We start from the raw sequence: 23,117 nt of genomic DNA, 5'->3' as shown, positions 1-23,117 counted from the left end.
TGTTAACCGCTAGAAATGTCTAGTGCCAATCGTGGTACATGGTTCGAAACGACATCAAGTTGAGGAACACCCGCACCCCCATGTTGATCTTCCTCCCCACTTGTTATTACTTCGCCTCCTGCACTTCGCAACCTCCTTCCCAAACGGCCCGGTGCTGAATTAATTACTATCGCTTTACTAAATTGCATGTTATACTCTTTCTATTTATCTACAGGCGTCCCCGTTCGTTAGTTCTCACGGTGCAGGCCACCTCTTATTAAGATCAAAAATGAATTCTCGATTTCAGCCTGAGGGACTGACTTTCGACAACAAGGACAATAATAACTTTAGCCCCAACTTCGACAATAACGGACCAAGCTACTCTCGTCCTCAGTCTGACCCGCGACCGGGTCTCTACCCAATGCAAACCGGCCTCCCTTCTTCAGTCCGGCCAGTCTCACCTCCTCAACAAGTTCAATATGCTCCTCAGGGATACCAGCCCGAAAACGGGTACCCATCTCAGAATCCTCAGCCTGATAACCGCAACCTACCTATGAACGTGCCGCAACCCTTGAGCATGCAGCAAGGCAACCAGTACCCTCTCCAGTCTCAACAAACCACTCGGACCAACACCTGGGTCCAGACACCTGCAGGCCCTTACCCCGCTGGGGATGCATACTTGCCAGGACCAGTAGATGCCAACGGTTATCCTATCGACTCGAAAGGGAAGCAAGCCGAGAACCCTTTGAATGACTCTCCACCACCACCTCCCTCTATGCCGACACCCCCGGCTTCAATCGACATTGAGAAGCAGAACCATGATGACGGTCACGGGCATGGGAACGGCTGGGACCACAACTCTAAGCTGCCGCACAGGAAGGACCCAAATCAGCCGTATATGTCCTTTGGTGAGCGACTTCGCCATTTTACTTGGGCCTGGTACACTCTGACCATGGCCACGGGAGGTATCGCCACACTGGTTGCCATCCAGCCCCATGCGTTCCCTGGTCTTATCACCATCGGTGCCATCTTCTACATCATCAACCTCATCTTCTTCACGGGTATCACTGGAACCATGATCATAAGGTTTACTAAATTCCCTGGGGCTTTCAAGGGCTCTATCTCGCACGAGCGTGAGGCTCTCTTCTTGGGTCCGTTCTTTCTCTCAATCGCAACCATCATTACTGGAACACAGAAGTACATCATCCAGGCTTATGAGATAGATCACCCCAATCGCGCCTGGGCCGTCACCAGCATGTCAGTTGCGTTTTGGCTGTACACTTTCTTCGCCTTCTGCCTCGCGGTCTTCCAGTACTCCTACCTTTTCTGCGCACACACCTACAAGTTGACCAGCTTCATGCCCTCGTGGCTGTTGCCTATCTTCCCCATCATGCTGTCAGGAACCATTGCTTCGGTTATCGCAGCTGATCAGCCGCTTTCATCCAGATACCCCATCATCGTGGCGGGTCTTGGATGTCAGGGCCTCGGATTCACGGTTGCCATCCTCATGTATGCTCACTACATTGGTCGTCTCATGCAGGTGGGCTACCCGGACCGTGAGCATCGTGGGGCCATGTTCATTGGTGTTGGTCCGCCTTCCTTTACCTGCTTGGCGTTCATCGGTATGGCGAACGCTCTTCCAGAGGACTTTGACCTGCAAGGTGACGGCCTGTTAGACGGCAAGCTGATTCGTACATTGGCTATTGTTGCTGCTTTGTTTCTCTGGGTGTTGGCTATGTGGTTCTTCATGATCGCTCTTGTTGCTGTAAGTCATGACGATTAAACATCGTAAATCAATATTGACGTGCTACCAGGTTATAAACTCATGGGCTGTCTACTTCCACTTGGGTTGGTGGGCTATGGTCTTCCCCAACACTGGATTCGCCATTGCCACCATATCCATCGGCAATGCTTTGAAAGATGAGACGATTCTCTTCGTTGGCAACGGTCTGTCTATCGCCATCATTGCGATGTGGTTCTTCGTGCTATTCAATCACGTAAGATCCGTGATTGTTGGCGATATCTTGTACCCCATGAGGGACGAGGATGTCGCAGATCACTAAATCAATGCAAGAACACACGATACCAACTGCAAACATATTACCAAATTGCGCAAAACCAGTATGTTTCGCAGGGTATACGACCACGTGTGTCATGCTGGCATTGATCACGTCATCTTCTGCTTTCATTTCATTCGCTCTTTTGGCCAGCAAACAAGCGTCGCGCTGCAATAGCAACAGACACTCCTTTATACCCCATGTTTCCGGTATCTCCTACACCTCAACCTCTCACATGTCGTCTAGCCGCTCAGCGCTTCTTACGTGTATTTAGACATAGAAGCTTCCAGGCTCCCCTCCACGACCACTACTGTAATCTGATCACTTTCTTTCCCATATTTGCTTTTTGCATAGCGCTGGCGTCTAAAACGGGAAGGGCACAAATACCATGGGCTTTGCATTCTGCACATAGATTGATGAGACGCTGTACGCCTCTAGGTTGTCGATCAATGATAGAGACAATCTTCCAATGTACCATAGTTTTTAATGCCCTTTCCAGCTATGCGACTTGTCCGTAACACTTCTATCGTAAAAAAACACGTCGGCTGCCGCAAATACAACGCTCGCAATGCTGCAAGCGAAGACTTGGTAGTCTTGGGGGAACTTCAAGCTCTAGGCACAGCGAACAAATGGTTTCGAAGCAAACGGGAAGGAAGGTTCCGAATCCAAGATCCGACTCCGGTGATGTTCGTTCCCGATGTACGGGGGAGTCTTAACTGTCTGAAACCTTGGTCGCCGTGCCCAGTGCGTCAAGAGTCTATAATGCCATTCGAGCGACCCACTTCTGTTGCATAGCACAGCCCATCAGAAAGCTGACGTCTCCGCAAGGGGTACTCGACCTGCAACGCTTTGTCTGACAAGTATTATGGGTACACTCGTCAGAGCAGCACGAATGCAGCACTTGAAGCGCAGATCATAAAGGGCAACGGAGAGCGCAGTTGAGGCTCCGTTGACAGATGTTCTAGTCCAGATACCTGGCATTATAGAGCGCTACAGTTACCTCTGAAAAATGAAGATTGACAACTGTCCTCCGTTTGTATTAAATGTTCTAGAAGCGTCAGGCGGGAAAAGCATGTGACTGTCGCGGATGACGTAATGCGGAATGTGCACCGCCACGCCGCAACTGTGTCCCTGGGCGGTGGCGACTGCATCTCCTATATGAGGCAACAACAAGTTTCTCGACCGAAACTCCTCACACACTCTCGCAAACCGACTCGAGTCCACTCTACACAACCTCTACAAAACCAATACTATACCAACTCTTCACTATGGACGAAGATCTCATCGCCATGATTGTGGTCATGGGCCTCTTTGTGACATTCCCGCTCGGTGTTGTCCTCTTCACTACGGGTTGCGTCGCATACTCGCGTACCAAGAAATGGGACAAGGAGCGCAACCTCAAGAGCGTCAATGCCGAAGCCTCCGATCCCCTCATCGACGAAGACTATGACGACGACTTCCTCGATACGGATGACGAGGCCGAATACACAGCCAAGAAGGTCGAGGAAGAGAACGACAAGACGCTCACCTTCAAGCAGAAGTTCCGCAAGGAGTTCCGCGCCGTCTGGTCAGGCAAGGGCAGGGAGCAGATCGTAAAGGAGAGAGAGCGCGAGGAGAGGAGAAAGCTAGCTAAGGCCGTCGCAAAGGAGCTCGAGAGGAGGGAGCGCAGGCGCGCCAGGAAGGCTGAGAGGCAGGCGGGCTTCGAGGCTGCGCCGCCCAGCTACAAGAACTGAATGGTAGAAGGTGGTGGTGATGGGTCAGGCTGATAGCTTCGACCGGCGTATGATGTCTCCCTTGGTCTAAGATTGAATATACCCCTACAGTTCTGTATTTTTGCATTTCACAAAATAAATAACCCTACGGCTTTGCACATTCACAAGCTACTCTTTGATGCATCTTTCTCTTTCATTGTCCTTACCATTGCAAGTGCCGTGTCTAGTCCTCTCTTTGTGTTCTCAAAGTAGACATGCGAGAACTCACTGCTCGCCTGCCCACTGATGGTTCGCGCCTGAATGCCATGACTGATCGTGCTGCCCTATTCATGATATCAGTACACTTTCATCCCAGGCCTTTTCTTCGATGAATTGCAAACATACCCTCATCAAATGGAACACTTTCGCAATCTTCCACTGATCCTTCCGCGGATCCCAGCCTGTGATCTTCGCATACTCATCCACCAGCTCATCCATGCTCGGCATTCCATTTCTCCGCTGGTTCTCGGGTAGATACACCTCACCACCCTGATCATCTCTGACTGCCCCTCCCTTCTGCGCTCGGTTCCAATAGGGACCGCAGGCGTAGCATACGTCCATCATTGGGTTTCCCAAGGTACTCAGCTCCCAGTCTAGGATCGCTATGACTCTCGGTTCTGTGGGGTGCAAGATCACATTATCGAACTTGTAATCGCCGTGGATGATACTGTTCCGATCTGAGGGGACATGTTTGCGGATGTAGTCTACAATTTCATCGAAGTTGGGGTGCGCGCGCCCGAGCTCTTTGCCTGTTTTGATGTCTTTGACTTGGGCTTGCTGAGCTTCGATACGGGAAAAGGTGTTGCAGTGACGTGTGTAGAAGTCTGTCTTCTTGCCAAAGTCTGACAGCCCGATGGAGTCTGGATCAACAGAGTGCAGCCAGGCAAGTGTTGAAATTAGTGAGAACCAGGCTGAGCGTCGTTGGGTTGGTGGTAATGTAGACAGGCTGGGATCGGTGATAATACGGCCTTTCACGAATTCCATTACCTGTTGTGGTGTGAGCAATCATCTCACACTGATTGATGCAATGAAGTCACTGCGTACATAGAACGCTGTCCCTATGACCGCAGGGTCCATACACAGACAGTACACTTTCGGTACAGGGAAATCTTCGACATTTCCAAGCGCTTTCAGTACTTTGTACTCTCGATCGACCTGGTGCGCGACGGGAGAGATGATGGTTCCGCTTGGCTTCTTTCGCAAGATGTATCGAGTTTTGTTCGAATCGTCAACAAAGTAAGTTGGGTTGCTTTGTCCATATCCAATCTTGGTTGAAACTACTGGTAGCTTGAGGTCCGCTATGTGTTGTTGTAGATAGGCGCCCAATGTGGCATCATCGAGGTCGTGCTTTGTCGCAGGCATCCTGCGTTGACTTTGTCCTCAAATATCCTCTTATGTAGAATTTTGCCTTGCATACAGGCGGACGCAGTCACTAGACTACATGTCGTGAACGGTGATCGAGTAAGCTGCGTCGAGCAGTGGTTTAGCCTCGGTGAAGTGCGCCTGTGAGATGATTGGTGCGGGGTCAAGGTTGACAATGAACACTTTGTGCGAACACTTTGACGTGTGAACATGATAACATTGAGAGTGCTTGTTGTCACTGTGACCCAGTATCTGCAGCGTGAGTCCTGTCGCTTTTGCACATTCTGCAAATGCTCAATACTTGCACGGCGGTGCACCTGTCGGGCTTACTCGCCAACAGCGTCCCAAGCACTGAGTGGATCTGCCCAGATCTCCCAATGACCCATCTTTCCTTTCTCATCAAAGCCGCTGAATCTATAGATGAACTGCTCATCCCAGCCCTTGCCTGTCTTTTTGCTCGAGAAGTGTCCCTTGCCCACCACACTCACCATTCCAGCGTTGGCATCAACGATGAAATCTTTCGCATTTGGAAATGCGTCCTTATCCAAAGCCATCTCGAGGGTCTCAGTCATTAGCTTGAAGTATTCCTCGCAGCCATCTTTGCCCGTGAATGTCTTAGCGAGGAAAGGGAGTCGCGAGCGAGACCACTCAGGACCATGCTCAGTGATTTTAGGCTCGCTAGAAAAATACTGCGATAACAGCTCAGATGGCGGAGGGGGTGAGATCAAGGCTGCGCAGAACGCAGATGCAGTGCCGCGGAGTGTGGTGTTACGTGTAGAAGCCATGCCTTATTGTACTCCTCGCTCAGCACCGAACGGCGTGTCCGTCAGCAGACGATCTGGAAAAGGCACTCTGCAAACGTAGGTGTATGGTTGGTAAGGCGCAGTATGCGCGTTCGTCTGTTGTAGGCCCTTGGGCTGGAGCAAAGACGGTGGCTGTGACAGAACCGGAGAATGGCGTTTGTGGCTTCTGGTTGGGGTGTACCGTGACAGACTATCGGGTGCAATGCAACATAGTCAAGCGGTGGGCGCTATGCCAGGGCTGCGGTGTGAAGAGCTGAGTGAGAAACTAGTGTGAGAAGGGCAAAACGACACCCAGGCAGTTGGTGTAATTACGAGAGTACGTAAGGCTTACGCTTCTCAAGATGACAGCGTCTGTAGATCGCACTATACCTGCAAAACGCACAAGGTTGACGTGGAGGCCGCCGTAACTGACCTAAGTGGTGGAGATTCTAGGGCGAAGTGCAACGCGGTTACGTCAGTGTTTATATGATGGGGCTAGCTGAGCGTCGCAAATGAAGTCTGGCAATCTCTACCGAGAAGCTCCGGAACGCGACGGAGTACTCGAGGTCTGTTAAACTGAGAAGACACAGGTGTAGCGCAATTTTCAATACAAAAAATTCTCCTCACAAAAGAAAAACAGCTATGCAAAGGTGGGCAACGTGATGGAGACCAATCTGTCAATTGACGTTGTTGCTACCCAATATGCGTATGACAGTCCTGTCATCTCGCCGAACTCCTCCCAGGGGTATCTATTTGTCCCAGCACCCGATCCAGGCGGTTCGCTGTAATCATCACACGTCGTACATACATGAGCAGTCCCGTGAGTCCAGCTCTGGCTCCCTTGTTCTGTGAACTTCCGTTCAGTTCATGGCTGTGAACAAACAGATTTGTCGGGCCATTTGGCTGGCAAGAAGAATCTCTCTGAAAACCTGGTCCATACCGCCGGCGAAATGTATTGTGTAACTGTCGACCTTTCCGCTTCTCTTCATCTCGCCCCATACTAGTTTTGTCATAGGACTTGCGTCGTCGCAGCGCTTCCCAGTTCGGCTGCCTGGCTTCGCCCAATCTCTGTGGAATTCATACAGCGTCTCAGGCATCGAATCGTCTTTGGAGTCTCCAGATTTCCATACAAACCGTCGGCCTCCGTAGGTGAAGCGCCGTGGTGACCATGGAACTTTCTGTTGTCGGTCTGGATATTCCTTGACAGACTGTGCGAAGGCGTCTTTGGCATCTAGATGTATACATCGTGATTTGTAGGCAGCATCTTTCGATGACGTGGACAGCCTTTGCTTTTCGATCCCAGAGAGAAGTATATGAATGCACGTTTTGGGGTACTCGGCGGCCCTAAAGAAGTCGGCGACAGTGATCTGAGTGTCGTTTCGGTGCATAGCTTCGAGTATGTACATAGCATATTTATCGGAACGCTCGCGTGCTGTGTAGAAATATTTGCGGCTGCCTGAAGGACCTGTCCATTCGCGTGTGCGATGGAGATGATAGGTTGTTGGTGCTTGGTAAGGGTTCAACGTCGAATGATAAGGAATGTCTGGAGATGGGAGCTCATCGTAAAGCGGCGAATAAGGCGGTGTCACAGATATCGGTGAAGAGGACTGCCAAGTAAGAAGCTTATGTATCTACAACTTAGTCAGTCCGTGCAAGGCCATTTTAGCAGTTCTTGGGATTGACGTACCGAAGACAAAGTCTCGCTCTCCTCATCGAGATCACCGTTCGCACCCCAATGGTTTGGTGCCGGCACGAAGGTACACTCGTTGCCCCATCCATCAAAGTCACCACTTCCACTTTCTAGATGTGGTTTCAAAGCCCGTTGCCTCTCCCTGTGGATAGTAATTTGAGTCTTGATAATTCGGACTTGCTCATCCAAGTTCTCGTCAGGCGATATGCTAGAAAGTGACTGCTCGATCTCGTGCTCAAGCGCTGTTGCTGCTGCTTCGTGCTCCATGTAGGATGTGTCATATTGCCAGGCATGCTCGGACTCGAACGCAGAACCGCGTAGCAGCTCCAGACGCTCATGGAACGTTAGGTCTGTCTGGCCCATATTGGGCGTGTAGTATAACGGATGCATCCAAAGGGTCCTCTTTGATCTGATAGCAAGCAAATAACGGTAATGGGCGTAGATAAATCTTTCCGGGCTGATCCGCGTACCGCTAATTGTCTCAGCACCGAAACAAGCGTAAGAGTGGGAGGGAAATGACAAGGCACAGAGAGGCTGAATAAAAGAAGGCTGAAAGTGTAATGAACAGTACTGCTGATAAACAACTGGAGAGGGCGCGCTAGGCGTCCCCGTTGTGCTCGCTGACCCCTGTCATACTGTACCTGTCCTGCGTGATGCTGCATGACAGAGCTGGGGTCAAGTTGCGGTGGACATGGGGTATTTCGCGAAACTAGCTGCATGCAGAGGTAACCCAATGTAACTGAACGTTGAGCCATTTCCTACTGGGTAGAAACCCATGCGAGATTTCCCTGACCGCTGGGAAGCGGCGTTTCCGGTGGCCTGTATGAGTTCCTCAGCGTGGCCGCCCGCCACAAGACAGCGTGCAATCCTTTCGGGTACCAACTGCATTCCGCCCTTTCCCTCGGTTAGTCGGCTCACAGACGCTGGTCGACGCTCACTGGTCTTACATATTCCACAGTCCGTTTGACGGCGACGGTGGTCTCCCAATGAAGTGGGTTTGTCATCCACCAACCACCTGGACACTGTTTGCACCACATACATCTTCTCTTGGCTCAGACAGTGCACCAAAGTCAAGGTAGGCGCAAGGCAGGACAGCTTTTGAGAAAGGCTTGAGACGTCCGAATCTGTGGAATATGTTCGTGTCTCGCGCAGGGACAGATGCCTCGGCAGTGTCGGTAGCAAGTGTGTGGCGCTTACAAGTTACCAGCTAGCGATACAAGCACCTCATCGATCCAGCCTATCTGGGGCTCTCGGCCCCTCAGCTTGCAGTTTCAAGGTTGATGTGGTTGAAGTAAATGGAGCTCGAATCATCATCTCAGCACGAGTCTGGAGCAGACACCACTTCGCAGGGCTGATTCAGGTCAGCCATCCAGTGTGGCGGGTCCACTAGCGGGAGGTGGGGCCTCTGGCGGGAGCGACTCGTGGGCGCATCTTGACTTGTGCCTCAGGCTGATGGCTGCACTCGTCCAAAGCGCCAGGATTGCGATGCGTTCTCTGCTTGAGTCTTGGCAGAACATACTGCTGGACACCAGCAGATGTTCGTGTCTAGAGAGACCAATTAGGTCAAGTCGGCGACACAATCCGAATGAAGTTACACACATCTGACAACGCGCAAGCGATGACACTTCATTCCTCCAATATTCATCCGTTATTGTGTAACAGCTGCTGCCTTGCCTCGAGTCTTTGGCTACCGGAAGGGTTGGAAGCCGAATTTACCAACGAGTACAGCCCCCCGATCAGGTATGTGGTCTGGTGTTGCAAACAGCTAAACAAAACTCGGGTCTTCCGATCGCGTAACGACCACGAACAAATCGCACGTTTCGCAGGTGCACTATGTGTATGCCTCGTCGAGCTGCGTGCTGAACCTTGCTGACCGCTTCTATCGTGATACCTTCCTGGTCATGTGTTGGATCGCATGATCGCGCTCACGCTGGGCACACTGCCACATGCGCTTGACGCAGTTTTGAAGTTCAATCTCATTACGTGAAGACAGCATGTCTGAGCCTGCTCCGAGAATAACAAGCGAAGACAGGATCCAAAAAAGTTAGGGTCTCGAGGAAAAAGCCTCTTCCCTCACATAGCGTCCACATATCGTGATGTGCTACGTCATCCGTTTCCGGTAGGGCCGCGTTAAGATGGGAACAGAGAGCACTTCAACCACAACAACTGCAGACACAACCTCCAATACTCTCAGAACACGATACACTCACCGCAGCTATGGCTCCAGGCGACAAACTCCCTGACTTCCTGACCAACACTCCCCTCCACCCGTCTTTCGACAAGGATATTAAGGACACTCACCTGATCTACGACTACGATGCGCAAGACAACGATGGTAATCCGGAGAAGTGGCGTTACGAGCTGTGGTGCTTCTCAAACGATCGTGTAGTTTATGCGATACACGGAGGACCAATGGCTGGAAGAATCAATTATCAACGCGCGACATACCAGTGCATTCGCCCCGGCGAGCTCTGGCAGATCAACTGGCTCGAAGAGACCGGGACTGTGGTCTCTGCGGTGTACGATATCCCACAGAAGAAGATCACGACCTTGATCTCGTTTTCCGAGGGACATTGGAAGCAAGCGGAGGTAGCACACGGAGACAAGAGGCATAAGGAGAACTTGGAGAAGTGGAGGAAGTTGGCTGATGTGGGAAACCAAGCAAGCCGGTTCATGCTGAGCGAACAGGCGAATATCATTGAAGTGTTCAAGGTGAGTTAAGATCAGCCCAAATTTCAAGAAAGTTCTGACGAAGCTCCTTTCAGGGCAAGGGTGACCTAGTCCCGATCAGCGAAGAAGACCCTACCTTCTAGACTCCGTCATTGAAGAAAAGAAACTTGTAATCTCAATGTAGACTTTTCACCTGAGGAGCTCGATCTGAATCGCCCACCTGTGAGTTGAATTTGGTGCTAGTGCTCTATGTGGTTAGAGCCCTTGGCGGTCTCGCGTGGGTCTCGCTCAACTTTTCCAACGAAGTTTCACCAGCTCATGAACACGGTCGTGTCGCGCGCCAAAGATCGCACGCTTTGCACATCCGTTCCTTGGACCTGGTTCCCATTTCCCCTCTCGCTAACATGCAGCAATCAACACAGCCTCTGCGCTACGAGTGGTACGTTTAACCCTCTTCACAAACCCCCTCCCACGCTACAAGATGAGATACATCAGACCATATCAATCTATAGGAAGAGCCGGAAAAGGTATGGCTAGCATCGACATATGTTACGCCGTCGCTGCTTATAAAACGGTCGCTGAGAGCGAATACCCCCTTACACATTGCAATCATTCGTCGTTGCATGCGCTTACTTTGGGATTACAGATGAAAACTGCCCTGACGAAACGATGAGACCACCGCTTTCCTCTCACGAACGTACATGGTCTATTCAAGTAGACGTACGTGACTGTTACATACGCCTGTTGGGTCCACGTTTATGACGGGTATATTAGCAGATCGCAGTGGGTTGTACGGGGAGTGATAGCACGGCACCAGGGACATAGCAAAAGTAGAACAATACGTTTCGCTTCCATTCTTCGCCAAGAACAGGCTGATTATATACTGAGCCTACGTGCTATCAACTTGGACCATGCCTTCGCAACTATTCGCCGATACATGATGACTTGAAGGGACTCGGTACGACGGGACATTCGACATGCCAAAGTTTTGTGTCGTATCCAGTGGAAAGTCGAGATGTGCTATGTCGCTTTGGAGCAGCATGGCCATGTTGACGTCGAAGTCGAACGCCGGATCCGCAGGCAATGGTTCTACATTCTGATACTGCCCTAAATCGATCGAAGCCGTGTTCAACCCGCTGAAGTCCGGTAGCTGCTCGCTTGATAACGTAGAGTCTGTGTCTGAGTTATTCAGCTCGCTAGATCCTCTAACCCAAGGTTGTAGTCGAGTTGAATCTTGCGGAGCCTCGACGAAGCCCGCAGCTGATATCTGTGCTGCCTGTGTCATGAAGTCGTCGCATAACAGTGCATTCGAGTCGAACTGATATTCTGCCAGCTCAGAGATGTCAAAGGTATCCCAGTCGAAGGAGTCCATGTCCAAGGGACTTGAACCGGAGTCGGCAGCTGGTCTCGGGCCGTTCTGTTGCGCTGCGACAATATTCGTGTACTCTCGAGGTGTTGTGCCAGTCTTATCTTTGAAGATCTTGTGGAAGTATCTTGGAGTAAGGCCAACCTTTTTCGCAAGATCATGCAGTTTCAAGGTCTTCGCTTCACCCTTTCTCGCCGCTTGTTCGATGAAATCCATTGCTTTCGCAACGGCTTTGTCCTGTGGATCTGTATTCTCAACATTCGGTTTGCATCGCCTGCATGCCCTGAACCCTGACGCTTCGGCCTCTGCAATTGTTTTCTGAAAGATTATGTTGGCTCGACGCGCAAGCCTTGCAGGGCAAGTCGGCCTGCAGTAAATCTGCGTTGATTTCACTGAGTAGAAGAAGTGACCGTTAGCATTGGCATCGCGAGTTGAAAGTGCTCGCCAGCGTTGGGCATCTGTTGTATAGGACATTGTTATACTGATCACAGCCCTAAAGTATCACAATCAGTACTAGTAATGGCACATTACACCCATACGTAAGACGTCCATTTCCTACACTTACCGGAAAGGTTATGTGGCACCCCTCGGACTGGGTCCAGTGCAGAAGTGGGGCACTCTGGTATCGCTACTGATGTACCTGTCGCACGACGCGACAACCAAGTCGGGAGGAGCAGAGAAGCGAGCAAAGTGTGATCTCTCGAGGAACAGACGTACGCAGGAAAGTTGTTGACGAAGAGATGGAGCCGTAATTCTTTGCGCGCTCACGAAGTTTGTAGTTGCCGATGACGGACGCTCTGAGCTTTGATTGGCCAAATTGAAAGCATGGCCTCACGGGATTCTGTTTTCACGCAAACGACATCACTGCTGCATGTACACGTCAAAAATTGGCAAAATGTTTTCCTCGTACCTCAAAACGAAGAAGAGAGTTGATCACATAGTGACGTGCGGGCGTGTGGGCGACCCGGCCATTCGGGGCGCTTGTCGAACATGGAGGGAAGGCACGATGAGCTGCGTCCTCAACCAAGCCGAAAAACTCACCACACGCTAAGCCAAGCTCAAGGTTACTGGTACTTATAAAGAATATGCTGCATACTTTGTAGAGCATGGCGGATGGAACGGAAGGCAATGCACCGCCGTGCATCGCTGCACTCCCACCAACAACAGTGCGACAAATAGGCTCTCACCAACTGCTTACTGACCCCAGCTCAGTCGTCAAGGAGTTGATTGACAATGCTCTTGACGCCCGAGCAAAGAGTATCTTCGTCGATATTGCTACCAACACTATCGACTCCGTTCAAGTCAAGGATGATGGTCACGGTATTCCCAGTGAAGATCGGACGCTCGCCTGCCGTCGTTACTGCACCAGCAAAATCCGAGACTTCCATGATTTGAAAGAGGTAGGAGGTCGGTGGCTCGGCTTTCGCGGCGAAGCACTTGCAAGTCTGGCCGACATGAGCGGTACAGTGTCGATCACCACACGCGTGGAGGGCGAACCAGTAGCTGTGAAGCTGACATACCAGCGCAATGGCGAGCTTCTTTCGTGGGTACCTTGACTGACAAACCAGCCACAGTACTGACAGTGAGGCAGAACAGAGCGAGACTCACATCCAATTGGAACAACAGTTAAAGTGACAAAATTACTGGAGTCAGCGAAGGTTAGAAAGCAGCTAGCCGTCAAAGACTCAACGAAATGTCTTGCAAAAATCCGACGTCTCATGCAAGCCTACGCTCTTGCAAGACCTGCGATTCGGTTTAGACTGCACGTCCTAAAGGCAAAGAACGGCAAGGGCGACTTTGTGTATGCCCCCAAGGCTGATGCCAATGTCGAAGATGCCGCCCTCAAGATTATTGGCAAAGATTGCGCCTTACAGTGTCAATGGACTGCTCTCGAGATGAACAATTTCGAACTGCATGCATTCCTACCAAGCCCTACTGCAACCGGGCCGAATATTGCCAATAATAGTGCTTTCATCTCTGTCGACTGCAGACCGGTCTCTGCTGCTCGAGGTACTCTCAAGAAGATTGCGACTGCTGTCAGAGATAGGATTCGCAAAGTTGATTTGACCCTCGCTGCTGTAAAGGATCCTTTCTTCTGCCTCAACATCATCTGTCCACCGGACAGCTACGATCCCAACGTCGAACCAGCGAAAGACAACGTTATGTTTGGCGACGAAAACCTCATCATAAACCTGGTTGACCGATTACTTGTTTCCCATTATCCCGAGAGTAACAGTAGTCTTGATGTCGTTGAGGAGGCTGCGGGCGCGATAATCACGCAGTCATCTCGCGCGTCGCACATTAGAGAGCCATCGCCTCGACCAATAACACCATCGTCGACATCCTGTAACGACCCAGTAAAGGAGATCCAGATTTCTAGCTCCGTGGTCTATGATCGACAGCCGCGTTGGAGGTCGAGCATGTATGGCATCGATGAAGAAGACCTCACCCTTCTGCCAGAGAATGTGCACACTGTCATCGAAGAGGAAGAAGGCCTTCGCGATGCCGCAGTATTCAACCCATGGACTATCGCCCGCATGAACGCTCCCGTCAAACCGAAAAAGCCAGTCAGTGCCAGTCAGTTGCCTAGTCCAGTGAAGAGCCAGAGCGACGTTCTCAACGTGTCCCAATCTTCTGCACCTGCAGCAACACCTTTTCAAACCGGGCCATTCGAACCTCTAACTCCTCAGACACTGTCTCAAACGAACAGGCATAGCAATCTATTGGACTATGGGATACAGCGAAGTGTTCAACTTCTGCCGAGCCCGGCTTCTCAGAACAATTGTTTGCCAGACCACGTATCAAGTGCACAGGCTGACCGCTCCCTCGAGCTGCCGTTGTTCAAAGATGCACTGTCTCCTGACTTCTTTCGACCGGTGCGTCGAACCTCCGTTCCGGATACATCGATTGAACGCTCGGCTGCCCTACGGCGCAGCTATAAACCTCGGCCGCCGCATAGAGGCAAAAAATGTGCACCTTCAATCCTCCAGTCAGGCGACACCTGGTTCGGACAGCCTATGTGCAGCGCTTCCAAAGCGTCTAGCTCTCAAAAGCGATCTCAAAAACCAAAGCTACCCTTGTTTTCGAATGAACACGCAATTAACTCACAGACGTCATTAACCCTTCCGGCAGCTGAGGACTTGGCCAACACAAGAAGTAACAATACTGATATTCGTCACTTCTTCAGCCATCCGAGGCCTGCACCATCAGACGTTGGCCATCCTGATCTCTCCGGAGGCTTACAGCCATGCATTGCAGAACAACTTCGAGCGTACGCTGAGCAGGAGAGTCCGCCACGAAGCTCACCATGCAGACCACGATCAGTCGATTCCCGCCAGCGTCCAACAGGCACTGCCCAGGAGATGAAAGACCTTTTCAACCTTCACCAGGGCGCATCGCCAGGTCCTTCCTCAAGTCCAACACGCAAATGTGAGCCTTCAGAAGTGGTATCTGCACCTAGATCCGCATCTCGATCTCAACGCAGCAGGACAACAGATGGTGGTCTCCACCGGACGAGATCTTACACCCTCCCTCTCAATTTTGTACCACATGGCTTCGAGACCCACAATCTGTCCCTCTTCAGAAAAATCAGTGTTCCGAGCATCGTGCATCAAGCTCACAAACTCGACATCTGGGCCAATAGTCTAAAATGTGGCTATGACACCACGAACGCATTCGACGTCTTCGCTATACCCATCACAGAGCGGAAGATCATGCAGTGGGTGATGAGAATCGACGACATGTTGCACGCGGTATTCGAGAGGATAGACGGCGTGGAGATTCGAGGTGCGCTGCACGAGGGCATACAGCGCTTTCTCGATACGCGCAAAGCAGAGAAGCGGATTGCTGCGGGACGCGCAGTGGCCTTCATGAACAGAGACACTCCGGCTTCCAGTGTTAAAGATGACACCTCTGGAACTCTCGACAACGCGGAGAATGTCCCAATCAGTAGCTTCTCACATCAGAGACCAGGCGCGACTCCACAGTTCGAGGATGGTAGTAGAAACGACAACACTGGGCTTGCCCACGGACAAGAGACTACGGCTGCCACGGCTGCCACGGTCAAGTCGGATGAGCATGAGAACAAAAACGACGTCGATTTCAACTTCTGGCAGTTTATTCATCTCAACGGAAATGATGCTGGAAGACAGAGCACGCCGGTGCAGATCAGGAAGGTTGAAGATGGATTCGGCAATGGTGTCGACGATGAGATGTTGATGGACTTGTGAGCCTTCAATGGCAAGGAAGGAAAGCAAATGTGTGATGTCATGTGGTGGATGATGGACGACGCATTATACTCGTACGGAAAGAAAAGGGGCAGGGCATCGACGGAAGGTTCGTATCATTTCGTTTTACTCTCAAATCTCTATGGGTATCCAAAGTGCTACTTTTGAAGAGAAAGGGGAGGAGCGTTGGTCTATGCCACACCAGCCTTAACACTCCCGACTCACACCTTCCTGAAAGCGACCTCTTCAGGCAGCCTGAAAGTAGCGCAGAACATCCTCTTCTTGGGCGCCACATCCCTCACATCATAGATGTCGACCTCGGGCATGTCAGGGGTGATGGTGTAGCCCATCTGCCTCGAAAGCTCTTCGCAGATTTCCTTCTTCTCTTGCACGTTGTCGTCGCTCTTGGTGCTGAAACAGTGCACGTGTACCATGGGCATATTCTTCCCCTCAAACAGCTTCTTAATCTCCTCGACAGGAACGCCAGGAACGTTGGCGTACAGCCCGACGAAGCTCGAAACGAAGTTGATGCCGCTGGCGGGTAGGTTCATGACGTAGTGACTGAAGATGCGCGGCTGTGTCAGCGTTTTCAGGGGTGTGGGTTTCTCTTTTGGCGGGTTGCTGCGCGAGAACTTGACCTTGGGCATAATGTCGACTGAGTGTGAGCTCGTGAGCAGCCCGGCGGACGCAGTGCGTATGAAATCGGTGCCGTCAGAGTTGAAAGCGCGCACATAGTCGCCAACTTTGTTAATCTTGACGTTGTCCTCCAGCGATTTGTAGCTCTCCGGGTTCAGGTCGTTCGCCCAGACGAAGCACTTCTTCTTGCCTGCAGGCACGGCGAAGGGGCCCACGCCGGCTGTTACGTCGCAGATAGCCTCGCCTTCCTGGAAAATGTCGCAAAGGCGTTCATGCTCGGTGTGCAGGCGCGTGTTCCAGTATACTTTTGCAAAATCGAACTTGAAGGTACAGCCCTGCTCGTGGACTTCGACATTGAGGTCGTCTTCGCCAACAAGGACTTCGTACTGGAAGGTGCGGAAGGCGTTCTCGGTGCCGACGTTGTCGAGCTTGTTGATGACCGTCTTGACCATGGGGTTCTTGTCGGCCAGGACGGTGGCGATGAGATGCTTGTATGGCCAGTAGCGTTCGCGCAGGTTCAGGTGCGCGACGTGGCCGGCCAGAGTGAAGCCTTGGGGTATCTCATCGTCGTTCTTCTTCTCGGGCGGCGGGATGGTAGCGCTCGTGATCTCCGAGTAGGTGAAGTAGTCGTAGTCGAGGTGCAGCTCGTAGGGGATGACGCCGAGGGTGCCGTTCTGCTCGAGGTCGCGCAGCTTGGAGCTCCATGTCGTGCGATCTGCCTGCCGTTCAGACTCAGCACCTCAGAGTGTCGCGTGGGGCAGTCGACTTACCGTCATGCACAATCTCGGGCTTCAAGACGAGGCACTTGCCGCCTTTTTGTGCTCTGTCTGCATCGGGATCGGTCCGCACGGGCTGTATGCGGTTGTTGGGCAGCGTGTCCTTGCTGAGCTGCAGCTCCTTGCGGCAGCGCGCAATGTCCTGCGGCTTGAAGATTCTCGCGGCGGAGGCGGGGACGGTTTTCTGGAAGAAGCTGCGGTCCAGCACCTTCATGGCGCGGTTCACGGGCGGCGCAAACATGTCGTCAGCCATGGATCGCGCAATCTGACAGGCACATGTGCGACTACTGACAGTATGTGTTTAGGGTATGCGGTCTGCTCCTCCAGTCATCTCAAAGTCTACGCGATGACAGGTGCCAAGAACAGGGTCCAGGCCGGCAACATGGGCAAGGATTCACGCGCGTACGGTATTATTACTTGCCGCGACTCGACCATAACAACCGTGGACTGCTCCACTACTGACCGCCTCCTTTACTGCACACCTCGACAACATTCACCTATCTCACCGTGGTGTATGTCCTCTATGTTCCGCACATGACCACCGCATAATATCTGCCTCGACTGGCGTTCACTCCTTTACACAGCACCGACGTAATCTTGGAATCTACACAGTAATTGGCCCTACACCATGGCGTCCGGCGGAGGCAACATCAAGGTGGTGGTGAGGTGTAGGCCCTTCAACGGGCGAGGTATGCGCACATGAAGACCCGGGGCAATTCCGTGGCTAATACCGCACAGAGAAGCAGCGCAATGCACAATGTATTGTCGAGATGAAGGGCGACCAGACGATCCTTAAACCGCCGACAAACGTAAACGTCCAAGGAAAAGCCGCAAAAGCTGCCGCCGAAGGCACCAAGACTTTTGCCTTTGACCGTTCATACTGGTCCTTCGATCGCGATGCACCTAATTATGCTGGACAGGACAACCTGCACGAAGACTTGGGGAAGCCGCTGCTGGACAATGCTTTCCAAGGATACAACAACTGTATTTTCGCATATGGTCAAACGGGTTCGGGAAAGTCATACTCCATGATGGGTTATGGGCAAGAGTACGGAATTATCCCCAAGATTTGTCAAGACATGTTCGAGAGGATTGACGAGATGCAAAAAGACAAGAACTCAAGCTGTACTGTGGAGGTGTCGTACCTGGAAATTTACAATGAGCGTGTGCGCGATCTTCTGAACCCATCGAACAAGGGCAACTTGCGAGTTCGAGAACACCCCTCGACTGGTCCATATGTTGAAGACCTGGCGAAGCTAGTAGTGCAATCGTTCCCTGACATCGAGAATCTGATGGACGAAGGAAACAAGGCCCGTACCGTTGCAGCGACGAACATGAATGAGACGTCCTCACGATCGCACGCCGTCTTTACCGTAACTCTCACACAGAAGCGTCACGACGCACAGGCAGGATTGAGTGGAGAAAGAGTCGCAAAGATCAGTTTAGTCGATTTGGCAGGTTCGGAAAGAGCACAGTCTACAGGTGCGACAGGAGCACGCCTGAAGGAAGGCGCAGAGATCAATAGATCTCTTTCCACCTTGGGTCGTGTTATTGCAGCGCTGGCCGATCAATCCTCGGGCAAGAAGAAGACGCAGGTGCCATATCGAGATTCAGTTCTGACATGGCTGTTGAAAGATTCGCTGGGAGGAAACAGTATGACCGCCATGGTTGCAGCTATCTCGCCAGCCGATATCAATTTTGACGAAACACTGTCTACCCTACGATATGCCGATTCAGCAAAACGCATCAAGAATCACGCTGTCGTTAACGAAGATCCGAATGCACGTATGATCAGAGAACTCAATGAAGAGCTCGCAAAACTACGCTCGCAACTCAGTGGAGGTGGTGGAGGCGGCGGTGGTGGTATGGCCGCAGAGCAGTATGCACCGGGTACTCCTTTGGAACAGCAAATCGTCACAATAACCGAGGCGGATGGAACCGAAAAGAAGGTCTCAAAGGCTGAGATTGTGGAGAAGCTGAACCAGTCAGAAAAGCTGTACAAGGACCTCAACCAGACATGGGAGGAGAAGCTTCAAAAAACCGAAGAAATCCACAAGGAGCGTGAGGCTGCTTTGGAGGAACTTGGTATCAGCATTGAGAAGGGTTTTGTTGGTCTCTCCACACCAAAGAACATGCCTCATTTGGTCAATCTGAGTGACGATGCACTCATGAATGAATGCCTCATCTACAACCTCAAACCTGGAACAACGACTGTAGGCAACTCCGACACCAAAGACCAGACTGCAGCCATTCGCTTGAATGGATCCCAGATACTTGCACATCACTGCGACCTCGAGAATGTGGACGGCACTGTCACTGTAGTCCCAATGGATGGAGCAAGCATCATGGTTAACGGTCTTCGGATAGACCTGCCTATGCAGCTGAGAAGTGGCCACCGCATAATTCTGGGCGACTTCCACATCTTCCGATTTACAAATCCAGGAGAAGTCAGGGCAGAGCGCGCCGAGGTGGGCAAAAGCTTACTGCGACACTCTGTACATGCTAGCCAGCTGAACTCTCCTTCACCCGCACCCAGGCCTGGCCACGACAGGACACACAGCACGATCAGTCTTGCCAACTCTGAATTCGATCCCGACAGCCCCAGAGCATCTTCACCCGCCTTTTGGCAACGCGGCAAGGAATCAGAGTTTACATTTGCGCGCAGGGAGGCGCTTGCCGCATGGCTAGGGCCGGACAAGCGCATCGAGAACTTGCCAGATGACGAGTTCGATGCCATCATTGACGACTTGCAAAGACAACGCGATAACCGCAAGGCTGGCAATGCAAATCGTTCGTTTGAACAGGATGAAGACATGGAGTCAACATCGTCGTATCCCATACGGGAGAAGTATGCATCCACTGGGACCATCGACAATTTCTCGGTCGACACAATGCTGACTTCCCCTTCAACGCCACAATATGAGGATAGTGAGAAGATGCGCGAATTGAAAAGCGACATGCAAGGGAAGCTAGAAAAACAAAAAGAAGACTACCAAGCTAAGCTAAAGGCTGACGAAGAGGCCAAAGTGGAACTGGAGGAATTACGCGCTGCAAAGGACGAGATGGAGACGAAGTTGAAAGAGCAGAAGGAGACTTTTGAACGTCAGCTAAGGAAGCTCGGCCACGAACCCGTTCCCGACGAGGAAAGCCCGTCTGCGACTGAAGGGTTGAACGAACAACAGCTTGCCCGGGCTAGGACAGCATTTCAGCATTGGCGGAAACGCAAATATGTCACCATGACCGAGGCCATCCTGCAGAGCGCTGCTGCATTAAAGGAAGCACAGGTTATGAGCCAACAGATGGACAAGAACGTTGTCTTCCAATTCTGCATCGTTGACGTCGGTCAAACTGTACCCTCGACTTACGATCTCATCAATCTGGCTGATACCGGCGAGGAGGACGATGATGATCTGGACGATACACCAAAGCCTTGTGTCGGTGTACGCGTAATCGATTTCAAGCATGAAGTGATTCATCTTTGGTCACTGCGAAAGCTACGCCAACGCGTGCGACGGATGCATCAAATGCATCAGTACATGAACCGGCCCGAGTACATGCAACACTTCAACCCAGAGAGCCCCTTCTCCGATCCCTGCATGCCCGAGTTTTCTCGTATTGGCGATGTTGATGTACCACTTGCAGCTGTCTTCGAGTCGAGAGTGCGAGACATGAAGCTTGACGTTATCTCACCGTACACCGCCAACCCAATCGGCATCATCCACCTTTCATTAGAACCCTCTTCTGCAGAAGCACCGACCACAACACTCAACTTCAGCGTCACGTTGCATGAGCTTGTGGGCTTTCCTGAAAGGGAAGGAACAGACGTTCATGCTTTGCTGTACCTGCCTAGTCTTGCGAAAGAAGGAGGCGCGACAAGCACAATGTTCATGAACAAGTTCGACGAAGGGCCTATTCGCTTCCAGACGTTTCACAGTATGAGCATACCATACCCAAGTCCACCAGACACCTTCCTGCGCGTCGCCATCTTTGCACGAGTGACCTCGATGCATCTCGACAAGCTTCTAAGTTGGGATGACATGCGAGATCAGGCCCCTCAGCGTAAGCAGAAGCGCCGTACTGCACGCATAGCAGAGTCCGAATTCTACACCGAAGATGCACACGACATATTTTCCCGCATTCAGATACAGGAGATTTCAGATGACGGGACGTATCAACCCGTCGAAGTCACCCAAAGCAGTGTCCTCGACGCTGGAGTGTATCAGCTGCATCAAGGTTTGGCAAGGCGTATTGTCGTAAATCTCACCCATACGTGCGGCGATACGTTGCAGTGGCAGAACGTGACCTCGATGCGTGTGGGCCGCATTCGGTTGATTGATGCGTCAGGCAATGCTCCTGGAATCGACTCTCCTGTCAGAGAGGTGCCTGTCGATCTGACTGCACCGCCGACTGTCAAGGACAATGCTGATGGCACTACCAATGTCAAATTCATCGGCCGATGGGACAGTACCGCCCATGGATCTCTTCTTCTCGACCGCGCTACACAGGAAAAGTACCGTGTACAAGCTAATCTTCTTTTCAACGTCACCTCGGCGAAGCTCGATGAACCCATGGTGTTTTCCCTCGATCTCGCAATGCAGATTCGCAACCGGGCCTACATGCGCCAAACATCTCTCTTCTCGCTGTCAAATCTCTGGAACTCGGTTAAGGTCGTCCACTCCACAGTTGGCATCTTCAACGTGGCCATCCGGCCTACATCCGTCAAGCGTGCCACTGATCTCTGGCGCATGAACACTCGCGACGACTATGTCAAGGGCGAAGAAGATCTTGCCGACTGGACGCCACGCGGCGTCTCGCTCGTAAAAGACTACATTGGTGTGGAAAGGCGACGGAGACGTATTGCAGAAATTGAGCTCGCGCGCACCATCCTCTCCCCCAAGATGCTCAGCGTTCAGAAAACCGATACACCTGACACGGAGACTAGCCTCAACGACCGTCAAAAGCAACTCATAACACGGGTGCTAGACCTCTGGACAAGCCACAAAGCACCTGAGTCCATCATCCTCTCAACGCAGAACCTCGAGCCCCCCACCGCCGGCGCGGCATTCGCCCCGCGCTCGCCCTCGCGCGGCAACAGTCCAGCTCCCAAACCCAGCCTGATTGCCACGGTGCGCTTCATATCCAAGAACCCCAACCTCCTCAAAGCCTCGTTCCTCCTGACACCCGACCCCACCAACACGCGCTGGATCCGCCGCTACGTCGAGTTCCGCAAACCCTATCTACACGTCTACTCGGTCGACGGCGACGAGCTCAACGCCATAAATCTGACCAATGCGCGCATCAACCACAGCCCGGAGATTGCGCGCCTACTCAACGGCAGCACAGGGCATATTCGACAGGCGAGCAGTGGCGGCGGTGGAGGAGGAGGAGGAGGAGGAGGAGCAGGCGCCGTGACGAGCCAGCAGAAAGACACCATTTTCGCGGTTTTCGCTAGGAGCAACACATACATATTCCGTGCCAAGAGCGAGAGAGAGAAGATCGAGTGGATTCTGAGAATCGATCAGGGTTATTTTAGCAGTGAGGGGGAGGAGTCGGGATGAGCAAACGCACCGCACCGCACCACGACTCGTTTGGCCTTTGCTCGTTGAAAAGTCGTCTTGTTTGTGTGGGTCGGGCTGCATAGCGGATTGCAGGATAGGACAGGACAGGAAAGAGCAGGGCGTTGGCATTGACTTGACTTTGCTTTACTTTACTTTACTTGCTGGTCGTTGCTGTTGTCCGCATTTACACACTGCTTGGGATACCCAGAGCGTCTAGCATAGCACGCGAGCGAGCGAATCGAGAACTCGAGAACTCGAGACTAT

The 23,117-nt window shown here is 52.0% G+C and overlaps 11 protein-coding genes across 11 annotated transcripts, besides 4 other annotated features; 6 read left to right on the top strand and 5 right to left on the bottom strand.

The window, feature by feature from the left end:
• Positions 1-268: 268 nt before the first annotated feature.
• On the top strand, positions 269-2,042 carry EKO05_0002104 (uncharacterized protein; the record flags this gene model as incomplete). The annotated part of the gene is made up of 2 exons (XM_038944245.1): positions 269-1,744; positions 1,794-2,042. The coding sequence occupies 2 exons, from the start codon at positions 269-271 to the stop codon at positions 2,040-2,042; spliced, it is 1,725 nt and encodes a 574-aa protein (XP_038792776.1).
• A 1,262-nt stretch (positions 2,043-3,304) lies between these two features.
• On the top strand, positions 3,305-3,769 carry EKO05_0002103 (uncharacterized protein; the record flags this gene model as incomplete). Its single annotated transcript, XM_038947430.1, has 1 exon — positions 3,305-3,769. One exon carries the CDS (start codon positions 3,305-3,307, stop codon positions 3,767-3,769), a length of 465 nt encoding a protein of 154 aa, XP_038792775.1.
• Positions 3,770-3,909: 140 nt separating this feature from the next.
• Positions 3,910-5,149, bottom strand: EKO05_0002102 (uncharacterized protein; the record flags this gene model as incomplete). Its single annotated transcript, XM_038944080.2, has 3 exons — positions 3,910-4,071; positions 4,133-4,774; positions 4,832-5,149. 3 exons carry the CDS (start codon positions 5,147-5,149, stop codon positions 3,910-3,912), a joined length of 1,122 nt encoding a protein of 373 aa, XP_038792774.2.
• Positions 5,150-5,475: 326 nt separating this feature from the next.
• On the bottom strand, positions 5,476-5,934 carry EKO05_0002101 (uncharacterized protein; the record flags this gene model as incomplete). The annotated part of the gene is made up of 1 exon (XM_059635831.1): positions 5,476-5,934. The coding sequence occupies one exon, from the start codon at positions 5,932-5,934 to the stop codon at positions 5,476-5,478; it is 459 nt and encodes a 152-aa protein (XP_059491814.1).
• Positions 5,935-6,791: 857 nt separating this feature from the next.
• EKO05_0002100 (uncharacterized protein) lies at positions 6,792-7,984 on the bottom strand (the record flags this gene model as incomplete). Its single annotated transcript, XM_038944182.1, has 2 exons — positions 6,792-7,562; positions 7,619-7,984. 2 exons carry the CDS (start codon positions 7,982-7,984, stop codon positions 6,792-6,794), a joined length of 1,137 nt encoding a protein of 378 aa, XP_038792773.1.
• A 1,854-nt stretch (positions 7,985-9,838) lies between these two features.
• EKO05_0002099 (uncharacterized protein) lies at positions 9,839-10,434 on the top strand (the record flags this gene model as incomplete). The annotated part of the gene is made up of 2 exons (XM_038943981.1): positions 9,839-10,333; positions 10,387-10,434. The coding sequence occupies 2 exons, from the start codon at positions 9,839-9,841 to the stop codon at positions 10,432-10,434; spliced, it is 543 nt and encodes a 180-aa protein (XP_038792772.1).
• A 175-nt stretch (positions 10,435-10,609) lies between these two features.
• EKO05_0002098 (uncharacterized protein) lies at positions 10,610-11,053 on the top strand (the record flags this gene model as incomplete). The annotated part of the gene is made up of 2 exons (XM_059635830.1): positions 10,610-10,730; positions 10,938-11,053. The coding sequence occupies 2 exons, from the start codon at positions 10,610-10,612 to the stop codon at positions 11,051-11,053; spliced, it is 237 nt and encodes a 78-aa protein (XP_059491813.1).
• A 127-nt stretch (positions 11,054-11,180) lies between these two features.
• On the bottom strand, positions 11,181-12,131 carry EKO05_0002097 (uncharacterized protein; the record flags this gene model as incomplete). Its single annotated transcript, XM_038947429.1, has 1 exon — positions 11,181-12,131. One exon carries the CDS (start codon positions 12,129-12,131, stop codon positions 11,181-11,183), a length of 951 nt encoding a protein of 316 aa, XP_038792771.1.
• A 632-nt stretch (positions 12,132-12,763) lies between these two features.
• On the top strand, positions 12,764-15,886 carry EKO05_0002096 (uncharacterized protein; the record flags this gene model as incomplete). Its single annotated transcript, XM_038944098.1, has 2 exons — positions 12,764-13,200; positions 13,249-15,886. The coding sequence occupies 2 exons, from the start codon at positions 12,764-12,766 to the stop codon at positions 15,884-15,886; spliced, it is 3,075 nt and encodes a 1,024-aa protein (XP_038792770.1).
• Positions 15,887-16,104: 218 nt separating this feature from the next.
• On the bottom strand, positions 16,105-17,548 carry EKO05_0002095 (tRNA (guanine(37)-N(1))-methyltransferase; the record flags this gene model as incomplete). The annotated part of the gene is made up of 2 exons (XM_038944225.1): positions 16,105-17,234; positions 17,290-17,548. 2 exons carry the CDS (start codon positions 17,546-17,548, stop codon positions 16,105-16,107), a joined length of 1,389 nt encoding a protein of 462 aa, XP_038792769.1.
• A 375-nt stretch (positions 17,549-17,923) lies between these two features.
• EKO05_0002094 (uncharacterized protein) lies at positions 17,924-22,853 on the top strand (the record flags this gene model as incomplete). The annotated part of the gene is made up of 2 exons (XM_038944023.1): positions 17,924-17,984; positions 18,034-22,853. 2 exons carry the CDS (start codon positions 17,924-17,926, stop codon positions 22,851-22,853), a joined length of 4,881 nt encoding a protein of 1,626 aa, XP_038792768.1.
• Positions 19,132-19,160: a tandem repeat.
• Positions 22,671-22,695: a tandem repeat.
• Positions 22,854-22,943: 90 nt separating the features above from the next.
• Positions 22,944-22,972: a tandem repeat.
• A 9-nt stretch (positions 22,973-22,981) lies between these two features.
• Positions 22,982-23,013: a tandem repeat.
• Positions 23,014-23,117: the final 104 nt, after the last annotated feature.

The sequence above is a fragment of the Ascochyta rabiei genome, chromosome 3, assembly GCF_004011695.2.
Source record: "Ascochyta rabiei chromosome 3, complete sequence".
Taxonomy (NCBI): domain Eukaryota; kingdom Fungi; phylum Ascomycota; class Dothideomycetes; order Pleosporales; family Didymellaceae; genus Ascochyta; species Ascochyta rabiei.
The sequence above is the reverse complement of the archived record's forward strand: the minus strand, read 5'-3'. Positions and strand labels throughout refer to the sequence as shown.